General features: G+C 41.0%; 1 protein-coding gene across 6 annotated transcripts in view; it reads left to right on the forward strand.

Annotated features, from left to right (window-relative positions):
* The window catches only part of c1qtnf1 (C1q and TNF related 1), a 39,619-nt gene extending 26,094 nt beyond the window's left edge, over positions 1-13,525 (forward strand). For all 6 annotated transcript variants that reach the window (XM_036960460.1, XM_021581046.2, XM_021581045.2 and 3 more), the window contains 3 exons: positions 9,080-9,285; positions 9,459-9,595; positions 10,639-13,525. In XM_036960460.1, coding sequence (XP_036816355.1) covers positions 9,080-9,285; positions 9,459-9,595; positions 10,639-11,189 — 894 coding nt within the window. In that variant the 3' untranslated portion in view covers positions 11,190-13,525. The remainder of the gene's footprint in view (positions 1-9,079; positions 9,286-9,458; positions 9,596-10,638) is intronic.
* Positions 13,526-13,858: the final 333 nt, after the last annotated feature.

Here is a 13,858-nt window from a genome sequence, read left to right on the forward strand (position 1 = left end):
GTACCATAGAGGCTCAGAATAGGTTAGAGGAAAAACTAAAATAAATGGTAATATATTATAATATTAAAGCAAACTGGATAGAATATGGGGAGAAATGCACCAAATTCTTTTTTAATCTTCAACATAGAAATGCTACCAAAAATAATTTACTGAAACTTGTTACAAATGATGGAGTTTCCCATGATTCACCAAATTATATTTTGAAAGAGGAAGCAAAGTACTTTAAGCATATGTTTTCATTTCAGTCTCCTCCATCTCCTCTAAATGAAGCTAATTATATAGATTTGTTTCAATTAATAATATAAAATTAACAGCCATACAGAAAGAGTCATGTGAAGGTGAAATTACAGAGGAGGAATTTATTGACGCAATTAAAGCCTTTAAGTCTGGGAAAACTCAAGGGCTGGATGGCATACCAGTTGAGGTATACCAAAACTTTTTTGATATACTCAGAGGACCGTTATTAGCATGTTATAACAACTTCTATGTAAATGGTAGATTATCAGACACTCAACAAGAATGTATGAATGAATTATTACTGAAACAGGATACAAGTGGGAAATATAAAAATTCGAGGCCCGTTACACTTCAGTGTCGTGATGCAGAAATTCTTGCAAAATGTATATTGTTGGACATTATTCATTCTAACCAGACAGGTTTTTTACATGGAGGATACGTTGGAGATAATATAAGTCAAAAACTGGAAACAATAGAACACTGAAAAATCTGGGAAACCAGGACTGCTATTCATTGCTGACTTTGAAAAGGCTTTTTATATAGTACGACTGGAGTTTATATAGAAATGCCTGGAACATTTACATTTTGGAGAATCTCTTCTACAATGGGTTAAAATGATGTATAATAACCCTAGGTGTAAAATAGTAAATGATGGCTACTTCTCAGAAAGTTTCAAACTAGTAAAACAAGGTTGTCCACTATCGCCATATCTATTTATTATGGCCATCAAAAACAGATCCAACAGTAATATCAAGGGATTAGAAATACAGGATTTAAAAACTAAGATGTCATTGTACGCTGATGATTCATGTTTTCTTTTAAATCCACAACCTGGATCCCTCCATAGGGATCTAGATCATTTTTCTAACCTCTCTGGATTACAACCAAATTAATATAGTATCAAATGTACTGTATTACGTATTGGATCACAAAAAAATATACATTTTACATTACCGTGTAGTTTACCAATAAAATGGTCTGATGGTGATGTGGATATACTCGGTATACATCTCCCGAAAGAAAGAAAGGATCTCACTCCAATACATTTTAATAGAAAGTTGGCAAAAATAAATAAGATCTTGCCACCATGAAAAGGTTAAATACCTTTCTATTTGTGGAAAAATCACCCTGATTAACTCTTGAGTAATATCCCAGTTTACCTATTTGCTTATATGCTCTTTTAGTTTTTTAACCCTCCTATTATGTTGCGGGTCAATTTGACCCATTTCCACCTTTGAGTTGTCTAAAATACTAGTTAGCCTCTCCTTTTCTTCATGAAATGAAATTACTTTTCCTAATTTATGGTCATGAACCTAACTTCAAAAGGTGGACACACTGATGTGTTGTGGAATATCTGTGTAGATTTTGTGTACGAACATGATGTTGTGGGTCATTTTGACCAGGAGGCTTTCATGTGTATAGATATTTGCGCAGGTCCAAAATAAACAAGTGTCTTTGATGTATTTTGTTTTGACTGGTTCTGGTTGCACTTTTAGAATTATGTTTGGGTGAAAAGGAGCTTTCCCAAGCTTCATCTCAATGCGAGAGCAACAGATCTCTGATGGATGCAGTGGATACACGTGTTGACAAGAAATGGAAAAGATGCCATTGTCGAAGAGACAATAAAACCAGCACCACTTGTGTAGAATGCAATAAATACATCTGCAGAAAGCACACACGTACATTGTGTTCAACATGTGGAGAGAAAGACTGAGTGTTACTCTTACTGGGAAATACAAAAGGATGCCTACTTGGGGAAAGAGAAAATGCTTGTTCGTGAGAAAGGAAATATGTTTAACAAATAACAAAATTAAACGGGCATATTTATATAATGAATATGAATTTGGGGGGCAGAAATGATTAAATATTAAAGCATTAGACTTCTCACTAAAGGCTTCAGTCATACAAAAGTTATACTTAAATCGGAACTGGTTCTCTAGCAAATTAGTAAGAATGTCTCACCCTATATTCAAGAAAGGCCCTTTTCCCTTTATTCAGATTACAATCTCTCACTTTCAGTTATTTGAAAAGGAAATCATCTCCCAAATATTGCTATTTTTTAAGACAAGCCTTAGAAAGTTGGTTGCAATTTCAATTTAATCCACCAGTGTCATGCCTTGGCCATAGAGAGGCTTTAATTCTCTATTTTGGTTAGGCCAGGGTGTGACTAGCGTGGGCATTCTAGTTTCTTTATTTATATGTTTTCTATTTCGTTGTGTTTGGCCGGGTGTGGTTCTCAATCAGAGACAGCTGTCTATCGTTGTCTCTGATTGAGAACCATACTTAAGTAGCCTTTTTTTCCACCTGTCTTGGTGGGAAGTTGACTTTGTTTAGGTCACATAGCCGTTGAGCTTCACGGTTTGTTTTTGTAGTGTTTATTGTTTTGTTCAGCATTATTTAGATTAAAGAAAAGAAAATGTATGCTCACAACGCTGCACCTTGGTCCTCTCCTTTCAACAGTCGTGACAACCAGAAAAGACAGAACAAGTAATACAACAAATATTGTGGTTAAACTCAAATATACAAATTTTATGATATAATGTTTAAAAAATGTATAATCTCTGTAAATTATATCATAAATACGACTGGTGGAGTTATGTCACACATGCAGACAACAAAAACATGGAAATGTCTGCAATACCCAAAATTACAGCCAACTAATTGCAGCATTACCGCAAAAATGGAAGAGGAAAGTGGAAGGGGGAAAAAGTAAGGAACTTGTCTGTCAACCCTGCATTAAAGACCATAATTGGTTAAAGACAATTGTGATAAATAAAAAAGTTTACCAGTTTCATTTAAGGACCCAAAAAATTGACAGCCGTGCCATATAGATTGCAAAATAGTTGGGAAGAGATTTTTGACGTGCCGATTCCATGGCACATGGTTTATGAACTGATACGCAAAATGACGCCGGATTCAAAACTTAGAATTTTTCTATTTAAATTGTAATACTAAATTCTTGCAAACAATATATTTATTTATATGGGGGATACAATCTTCCCAGCTCTGCAGATTTTGCTGCAAATAGGCAGATTCATTAGATCATTTATTTTGGTACTGTCCATTTGTAGCTTGTTTTTGATCACAGGTCCAGGAAAGCCTGAAGAATTGAAATATTTACCTGGAGCTTACCTTGCAGATAGCACTACTGGGTGATCTCAAAAGTCATAGTCAATAGATCAATAATATAATAATACTTTTAGCGAAAACCTTTGTTTTCAATTTACAATCTGTCGAAACAATGAGAATAGAAAGGTTCAGAACTTTTGTGAAACATCACAGCACAGTTGAAAAATATATGGCAAATAGAAATCCAATATGGATGGTGTTAAGAGATAGACGGGAGGGGTTGAATTGAGCTGAAGGTTGGGACTAATAACTAATAACAACAAGATAACTAATGTGAAAGAACACAGTTTGAAAGCTATTGCAAATAGAAATCAAACTGGATGGACATCAGATATGGATAGGAGAGGTTGAGCGTAGAGGAAGGACAAGAGAAAAACAAACAAAACATAACTATTGTAATAGGTTGTGTCCATAAAATGTGTATAGTATGTATACGCTGGAAATACAGGCCTCAGCGTTGTTGTTCACTAGTTTGCTCCAATTGGGGGAGGGGTGGTGGGTTTGGAGAGTAATAAAGGAAAAATATACATTTTTAAAATATATGCATTTGTATGTATGTATGTATGTATATACAGTGGGGCAAAAAAGTATTTAGTCAGCCACCAATTGTGCAAGTTCTCCCACTTAAAAAGATGAGAGGCCTGTAATTTTTTATCATAGGTACACTTCAACTATGACACAAAATGAGAAAATCAAATTTTTAATGCATTTTTTTGCAAATTATGGTGGAAAATAAGTATTTGGTCAATAACAAAAGTTTATCTCAAGACTTTGTTATATACCCTTTGTTGGCAATGACAGAGGTCAAACGTTTTCTGTAAGTCTTCACAAGGTTTTCACACATTGTTGCTGGTATTTTGGCCCATTCCGCCATGCAGATCTCCTCTAGAGCAGTGATGTTTTGGGGCTGTTGCTGGGCAACACGGACTTTAAACTCCCTCCAAAGATTTTCTATGGGGTTGAGATCTGGAGACTGTCTAGGCCACTGCAGGACCTTGAAATGCTTCTTACGAATCCACTCCTTCGTTGCCCAGGCGGTGTGTTTGGGATCATTGTCATGCTGAAAGACCCAGCCACGTTTCATCTTCAATGCCCTTGCTGATGGAATGAGGTTCTCACTCAAAATCTCCAAATACATGGCCCCATTCATTCTTTCCTTTACACGGATCAGTCATCCTTTGCAGAAAAACAGCCCCAAAGCATGTTTCCACCCCCATGCTTCACAGTAGGTATGGTGTTCTTTGGATGCAACTCAGCATTCTTTGTCCTCCAAACACGACAAGTTGAGTTTTTACCAAAAAGTTATATTTTGGTTTCATCTGACCATATGACATTCTCCCAATCTTCTTCTGGATCATCCAAATGCTCTCTAGCAAACTTCAGACGGGCCTGGACATGTACTGGCTTAAGCAGGGGGACACGTCTGGCACTGCAGGATTTGAGTCCTTGGCGGCATAGTGTGTTACTGATGGTAGGCTTTGTTACTTTGGTCCCAGCTCTCTGCAGGTCATTCACTAGGTCCCCCCGTGTGGTTCTGGGATTTTTGCTCACCGTTCTTGTGATCATTTTGACCCCACGGGGTGAGATCTTGCGTGGAGCCCCAGATCAAAGGAGATTATCAGTGGTCTTGTTTGTCTTCCATTTCCTAATAATTGCTCCCACGGTTGATTTCTTCAAACCAAGCTGCTTACCTATTGCAGATTCAGTCTTCCCAGCCTGGTGCAGGTCTACAATTTTGTTTCTGGTGTCCTTTGACAGCTCTTTGGTCTTGGCTATACTGGAGTTTGGAGTGTGACTGTTTGAGGTTGTGGACAGGTGTCTTTTATAGTGATAACAAGTTCAAACGGGTGCCATTAATACAGGTAACGAGTGGAGGACAGAGGAGCCTCTTAAAGAAGAAGTTACAGGTCTGTGAGAGCCAGAAATCTTGCTTGTTTGTAGTTGACCAAATACTTCCATTTTCCACCATAATTTGCAAATAAATTCATAAAAAATCCTACAATGTGATTTTTGTCTGTCATAGTTGAAGTGTACCTATGATGAAAATTACAGGCCTCTCTCATCTTTTTAAGTGGGAGAACTTGCACAATTGGTGGCTGACTAAATACTTTTTTTGCCCCACTGTATGTATGTCAAGATGGCGCCGAAGAACATGGCTGACTTTTTACATTCTCCCAACCAATTGTGATATTTTGTTATTTTGGTCTGGGTGAGAATTTTGTGTAATTTATTTGTTAACTTATTGTGTACACAATGTTGCCTCTACCGTCTCTTTTGACCAAAAATAACATCTGGACATCAGAACAGTGATTACTCACCGTGAACTGGAAGAAACTTTTTCCTTTAACGAGTCCGACAAGAAGGATATCCTGCTTTCACTGGAACAGGCCCAGATTCACGCCTTTTGCGTGAAGAAAAGACACAGGAAAAGGGGCCGCAGATCGGGCAGCCTTCTGAGAATCCGTAGGCGAGCGAGTAAACTCACACGGCCATCCATTCTTCTTGCTATTGTGCAATCATTGGAAAATAAAATGTATGGCCTACGATTAAGATTATCCTACCAAAGGGCCATCAAAAACTGTAACATCAAATGTTTCACCAAGACGTGGCTGAAAAAGAGATGCATACAAAGCTCTCCCCCGCCCCCTGTTTGGCAAATCTGACCATAATTCTATCCTTCTGATTATATATAGCAAATTCTCCAGTGTTATTTAGTCTTCCCAACTCTGGCATGATAACAATAATTTAAACAGGTTAAGAATCACAGATGGAATCCCAGGGCACGTTCTCAAAGCATGCACAGGCCAGCTGGCAGATGTCTTCCCAGACATTTTCAATCTCTCCCTGTCCCAGTCTGTAATCCCAACATGTTTTAAGCTAACCACCATTGTCCCTGTTCCCAAGAGCTCCAAGGTAACTTGCCTAAATGACTATCGCCCTGTAGCACTCACTTCTGTAATTATGAAGTGCTTTGAAAAGCTGATCATGGCACACATCTACACCATCATCCCAGACACCCTAGACTCACTCCAATTCACATACCACTCCAACAGATCCACAGAATACGCCATTTCAATTGCACTTCACACTGCCCTCTCCTTCCTGGACAAGACGGGAAATAACTATGTAAGAATGCTTTTCATAGACTACAGCTCAGTGTTCAACACCATAGTACCCTCCAAGCTCATCACCAAGCTAGGGCCCCTGGGACTGAACCCCTCCCTCTGCATCTGGATCCTGGACTTCCTGACGGGCCAGCCACAGGTGGTAAGCGTAGGCAACAACACCTCCCCCACGCTGACCCTCAACACAGGTGTCCCTCAGGGGTGTGTACTTAGTCCCCTTCTGTACTCCCTGTTCACCCATGACTGTGTGGCTGTGCATGATTCCAACATCATCAAGTTTTCTGACGATACGACATTGGTAGGCCTGATCACCAACTGCGATGAGTCAGCCTACAGGGAGAAAGTCAGAGACTTAGCCGTGAGGTACCAGGACAACAACCTCCCTCTCAACATCAGTAAGACCAAGGAGCTGATTGTGGACTATTGGAGAAAGAGGGGAGCGAACACCCCATCCACATCGACGGGGCTCTTGTGGAGTAGGTCGAGAGCTTCAAGTTCCTTGGCGTCTATATCACTAAGGACTTAACATGGTCCACCCACACCCACACAGTTATGAAAAGGACATGGGAGGGCCTCTTCCCCCTCAGGAGGCTGAAAAGATTTGGCATGGGCCCTCAGATCCTCAAAAAGTTATACAGCTTCACCATCAAGAGCATTTTAACTGGATGCATCACCGCCCTTGACTGCAATGCGCTACAAACGGTGGTGCAGACAGCCCAGTACATCACTGGCACCAAGCTCCCTGCCATCCAGGACCTTTACACCAGGCAGTGTCAGAGGAAGGCCCAAAAAACTGCCAAAGAATCCAGCCACCAAAACCATAGACTGCTCAATCTGCTGCCCTCTGCAAAACGATACCGGAGCATTGGCTCTTGGACCAAAAGGCTCCGAGACAGCTTCTACCCCTAACCAATAAGACTGCCAAATAGCCTAATTTGTAAATTGCAAATGTTGTGCAAAGCTGTCAACAAGGCAAAGGGTGGCTATTTGAAGAATCTCAAACATAATATCTATTTTGATTTATTTAACACTTTTTTGGTTACTACATGATTCCTTATGTGTTATTTCATAGTTTTGATGTCTTCACTATTATTCTACAATGTAAAAATATTAAAATGAAAGAAAAACCCTTGAATGAGAAGGTGTTCTAAAACTTTTGACCGGTAGTGTATACAGTTGAAGTCGGAGGTTTACATACACCTTAGTCAAATACATTTAAACTCACTTTTTCACAATTCCTGACATTTAATCCTAGTAAAAATTCCCTGTCTTAGGTCAGTTAGGATCACCACATTATTTTAAGAATGTGAAATGTCAGAATAATAGTAGAGAGAATGATTTATTTCATCTTTCATCACATTCCCAGTGGGTCAGAAGTTTACATACTCTCAATTAGTATTTGGTAACATTGCCTTTAAATTGTTTAACTTGGGTCAAATGTTTCGGGTAGCCTTCCACAAGCTTCCCACAATAAGTTGGGTGAATTTTGGCACAGTCCTCCTGACAGAACTGGTGTAACTGAGTAAGGTTTATAGGCCCCCTTGCTTGCACATGCTTTTTCAGTTCTGCCCACAAATTTTCTATAGGATTGAAAAAGTCCCTCTTTGCCATGCAAATGAACTGAATCCCCCAAAACATTTCCCCTGCATTTCTGCCCTGCCACAAAAGGAGCAGCTGACATCATGTCAGTGATTTTCTCGTTAACACAGGTGTGAGTGTTGACGAGGACCGGGCTGGAGATCACCCTGTCATGCTGATTGAGTTTGAATAACAGACTGGAAGCTTCAAAAGGAGGGTGGTGCTTGGAATCATTGTTCTTCCTCTGTCAAACATGGTTGCCTGCAAGGAAACATGTGCCGTCATCATTGCTTTGCACAAAAAGGGCTTCACGGGCAAGGATATTGCTGGCAGGAAAATTGCACATAAATCAACCATTTATCGGATCATCAAGAACTTCAAGGAGAGCAGTTCAATTGTTGTGAAGAAGGCTTGAGGGCGCCCAAGAAAGTCCAGCAAGTGCCAGGAGCGTCTCCTAAAGTTGATTCAGCTGCGGGATCGGGGCACCACCAGTACAGAGCTTGCTCACCCTCTGAGAGTACAGTCTGTCTCCGTCTCAAATGATACCATATTCCCTATATAGTGCACCACTTTTGACCAGAGCCCTTGTAAAACGTAATGCACTATATAGTGACATTTGGGACGCACACTGTTGTTGTTTGTCATATTGAGGTGTCATAGCCATCCAAGTGAAAACAGATGAGAATATATGAGTTTGGTTTATCCCACAAACACATTATGTAGCAGGCCAACCACTCTGTCTCCAGAGACACTGGGTCTGTCCCCAACTTCACCAATTATGTAGTAATCACTGTCCTAAAGAAAGAAAGAAAGAGGTCTATTCATGGCAAAACTAAAGTGCAGAACAACCATTATTTTTTTTTATGGATGAATCTCAATTGTATCTCCTTGCTTTCCTGTGTCCTCTCTCCTCATCTCCTTCTCAAAGTACATTGGAGAAGATATGGAGTTAATTACCATATGTCAATCACTTCCTGATTATGACTCATGTCACTTCCTGTTTCCCGAAGATGACAGTGTGGGGTGGGCATACGCCCTCTGCCCTGTGTGCGTGGGTGGTACTGCTCCTGTTGGTGGTCTCAGGTGAACCCTACCGGACCCCCTACGACCAGGAACAAGACCAGAACAGAGACAGGGACAGTGAGACAACAGACCTCAGGACAGACCCTAGGACAGACCCCAGGACAAACACCAGGGTCTACCACAGAGATGTCAGGTACTACTGCATACTACTACTATATACTACCCCTCTGAGTGGCACCCCATTCTCTATATAGTGCACTACTATTGACCAGGGTCCCTATATGGGCCAAAAGTATTGCACAAAATAGGGAATAGGTTGCTATTTGGGATGTATCCATTGACATTGTTTTCTATTGCCCCTGGTAGTGAAGTGAGGGGTAAAGACTGTCGGCGGTGTTGTGACCCTGGAGAGCAGCCCCCTCCTCATTATTCCAACCCCCACTACCCACAACAGTACCCACAGTACCAAGCGGTGCCACAGATCAACATCACCATCCTCAAAGGTAGGTTGGTCACCTGCACTACTACTGACTACCACATTAAGTTAAGTGAACGTACGTACTTAAACTTAACCTTGTTCCCAGGCTCAATTTCTGAGGAGAGATGGTTGGTGGACGCAATTAACTTGAACTTAACCTCAACCGTTTGGAGAACCTGAATCACTGGGGTACAGCACTTTCCATTTAAAGAGTTGCAAGAACATCAAATTAGTGGTCCAGTGTAGCAGAAAGCAGATTGGTTCATTTGCCTTAAAGGTAAAGGGCCGAATAGCAAATGGGTCTGAAGTTAGCAACTGAAGCAACTAGCAACTACACACAAGGCTTTCGAGAGTCAGCGAGCCTCTCATACCTTTCTAACCAGAATAATGTCTCTGCCAAGATCAGTTCAGGGTCAGGCTAAACCACACAGGCATGCAGGGTCTTTGGCAAGCAGGATGAGCTTGGTGACTCTCCACAAAGATGAGAGGGGACAAACGCTTTGGGTTTGTGGGTAAGTAAATTGTTCCCCAGGGTTAGGAAAAGTAGTGGGTTAGGACTCACTGGTGGGCTGTGAAATGTTTTACTGGGTCTCAGCTTTAAAACTGGACTGTGTCTGCATTCCAAATGGCACCCTATTGCAGACATAGTGCCTATGGGCCCTGGTCAAAATAAGTGCACTATATAAGGAATAAGGTGTAATTTGGGACTCAAGTTGTGTCTTGGGGGATAAGGATGAGGCGATTAAAGGCTTTGGGTGAAAACATGTTTGGGAACCAGTGGGTTAGGAGAGGGGACAACAGCTGTGGGTATTTGTATCTGCCACGTTGTACATCTTGGATGCTGAGAATGTGAAAACAGATGTGGTACTGTAACTGTTATGGTGACCACTAGCTATGCAAAGCAGTGGGCAAATCTGTGTCAGACACAAACACAATAATTTATCTGTAGTCTTACCTTAAACCACGACCTTTGACTGCATTCACTGACCTGAGGTATTCTCTTCTTATTGCCTTGAAAAGTTACATGTACTGAAGTTTTACTAACATTTCTACTTCTTCCTCCTCCAGGTGAGAAGGGGGACAGCGGCCAGCGAGGACCGTACGGTAAATCCGGTAAGTCTGGCCAGTCCGGTCCCCGAGGGCCCAATGGCATCAGGGGCACCAAAGGGAGCATAGGGACCCCGGGTGAACCCTGCAAGGCCCAGTACGCTGCTTTCTCCGTGGGCCGCAAGAAGGCCATCCACTCCAACGACTACTACCAGACCTTAGTGTTCGACACTGAGCTCGTCAACCTCTACGGCCACTTCAACATGTTCACCGGCAAGTTCTACTGCTACGTGCCAGGGATCTACTACTTCAGCCTGAACGTGCACACGTGGAACCAGAAGGAGACGTATGTGCACGTGATGCATAACGAGAGGGAGGTGGTGATCCTGTACGCTCAGCCCAGTGACCGGAGTATCATGCAGAGCCAGAGCCTGATGCTAGAGCTGGAGAGAGAGGACCAGGTGTGGGTCAGGCTGTTCAAAGGGGAGAGAGAGAACGCCATCTTCAGCGATGACTTTGATACCTACGTCACTTTCAACGGACACCTCATCAAGCCAAAGAGCGAGGGGTAGGAGGAGAGGGATGGTTGCGTCTATGTCCCAGGTGGCATCCTTTTCCCCATATAGTGCACTACTTTTGAGCAGAGCCATATGGGCCCTGGTCAAAAGTAGTGTACTATATAGGGGAGAATAGGGTGCAATTTGAGATGCAGACAGGGTTGTGGGCTTGTGCGATATTATGGACATGTGTGAAACGAGATGGAGACACAATCAGAAGAGTGATTGGTTCACAGTTCATAGTAGAATATCTCTTTAATTTTCTTATTGTGTCTTTTAATAAATGTATTTTATATAACATAATCCAAATAGCAAAATATATATTTTGAGAAGTAAACCAAACCAAGTCTTAATCTAGCAAAAACATGTTGCACACACAGTCCAATAAAGATTGAGGATCTTTTGGATGTTTTGTCAGGAACCAAACAAAAAGAATTCAAGATTGTCACTGTTGTGTTGTTGAGTTTAAAGTGCCTTGAGGGTGTGAAGAAGTGTCCTACATCTGCAGCCATCACATAGCTGTACTGATGTCCCTTTGGCCAGTAAACCTTAAAAAGTACTCCATGTCCCCTGGCAGCACTAAGTGTACATCCCAAATGGCACCCTATTCCCTATATTTTGCACTACTTTTGACCAGAACCCTATGGAGCCTGATGAAAATTAGTGCACTAAATAGGGAATAGGGTGCCATTTGGGATGAAGACCATTTTATGAATTATGTATTTTGTGTGATGGAAAGTATTATAATTCTTACCAAGTTTGCACTCAGATAAACCATATGTTAGGTCATAGCTTTCAAATGCAGATGTAGCGATAAATCATATTTTTGAGTTACACCAAGATTGCTATTAAATTACACTGTAAACATATCCTAAAACAAGTATTGATAGGCCTTACCCAGGAAAAACTTCCATAAAGGACCAATTCACAGTGAACAGGAGATGGAGCACTTTATATCTTGTTATTCAGGCTTTATTCCCTGACTGGATGAACTACACAGGTATACTTCATATATCATAAAACATTTCATACAACCTGGACTAGATAAAGCAACAGGTGCTAGAAGTGAATGAGACAAAGCATGGCATAGCTGTACATTCATTCACATAGCTGCATTCTGGTTGTTCAGTGACTGTGGACATTCAAAACCTGGAAGCAAACCTCTTTCCATTCAGATAGAAAAGGTCACTCCATTTCTGCAGTGTTGTCTGTCTGACATTTGTAGACTGTAGTCAGCCCTGTCTGTGGAGTTATTGTACTAGGGTGGGGTTGCCCTTTGATTATTTGAATAAAAAACCCAGCGCCAATATTGACAACATTGGTCCAGTGTGGATGTAACCCAGTCTCCATAATACAACAATAGACTCAGATTTACTGAAGATACAATATCGGTTTAGCAAAAATGGAAATGATAATCGCATAGGGCAAAATCAGTTACATATTCAATAATAATACTACATGGTGCTTTAACTGTTCAATGGTGCTGTTTAGATTTGAGCAACAATCAATATGTATATTATTGAGTTGTGCAAAGTATTTGATACAGTATATACTATGTTTTTATGTTAGACCTCAGTGGTGTAGAAAATATCTACCAAAATATGAATATCTTAAACAAAATATTTTTCCACAAGCCAGTATTCACTTTCCATGAAACCTTGAGTCATTGAAAATGTCCAGGGTGATTTCAGAAATATTATATTTTTATATACGAGTTGACGTCCCTAGAGCTCACTGTTAACTGCCAAGGCCCTGTTCAAAACCAAACCCCCACACCCTATCCCTGTGTCCTAGATGGTCCTTGTTCCAAACCAAAACAAACCCTCACAACCTATGTCCTAGTTGGGCCCCGTTCCAAACCAAACCCTTATACCCAATCAATGGGTCCTAGTTCGGTCCTTGTGCAAACCAAACCCTCACACATTTTTAACATTTATATTTTAGTAGACGATCTTATCCAGAGCTACTTAATGAGTGCATGCATTTTCATACTGGTCCACCGTGGGAGTCAAACCCACAACGCTTTCATGCTCTACCAACGATCCATGGGTCTTAGTTGACTGTCCCTCATGGTTCTGAAGGGCCTCTTTTCAAACCAAACCATCACATGAAAAGATGATCTAGGGAGAAAGGCCAGATATTGAATTTGGTCTGGAATTAGATCCCAGGAAATACTTAGCCGAGACCAGAATTGCCAGAAAATGTTTTAGTGCCTGCAGACATACATGTTTTCTATAGTAGACTGTTTGACTAAGGCTGTTCAGCCACTATGCATTGTTTTAAAGTAGTTTTGATACAATCAAGTTGAATATGTATATGGATCATATTCATTAAAAATAAAAATAAATAATTTCTGTTGTTTGAGTGATAGGGTGCATGAGATATATGGTGGTTTTGCATGCTTGTTTAGTTGTGTGTGTGTGTGTGCCTGTATTATATAGGGTGTGTCTCTATTTCTTCTGGCTATTTGATGGTGTGTACCTGCCAAACTTTCTCGGTGGACACAGAGGAATGTGCTTGGGAGAACAAAGCACACCAACCCAAACCCAGACCCAACCTGTAGACAGCAAATATTATGTCTCTGTCTTTCTTAGTTACTACTTCCTCTCTCTATCCCTCTCTCTGTCCCTCTCTCTCATTCTCTATGCCCACATAGGCACATATGCATGCAGTAGTCATGCACA

Source organism: Oncorhynchus mykiss, chromosome 23 (assembly GCF_013265735.2).
Source record: "Oncorhynchus mykiss isolate Arlee chromosome 23, USDA_OmykA_1.1, whole genome shotgun sequence".
In the NCBI taxonomy this organism is placed as follows: Eukaryota; Metazoa; Chordata; class Actinopteri; order Salmoniformes; family Salmonidae; genus Oncorhynchus; species Oncorhynchus mykiss.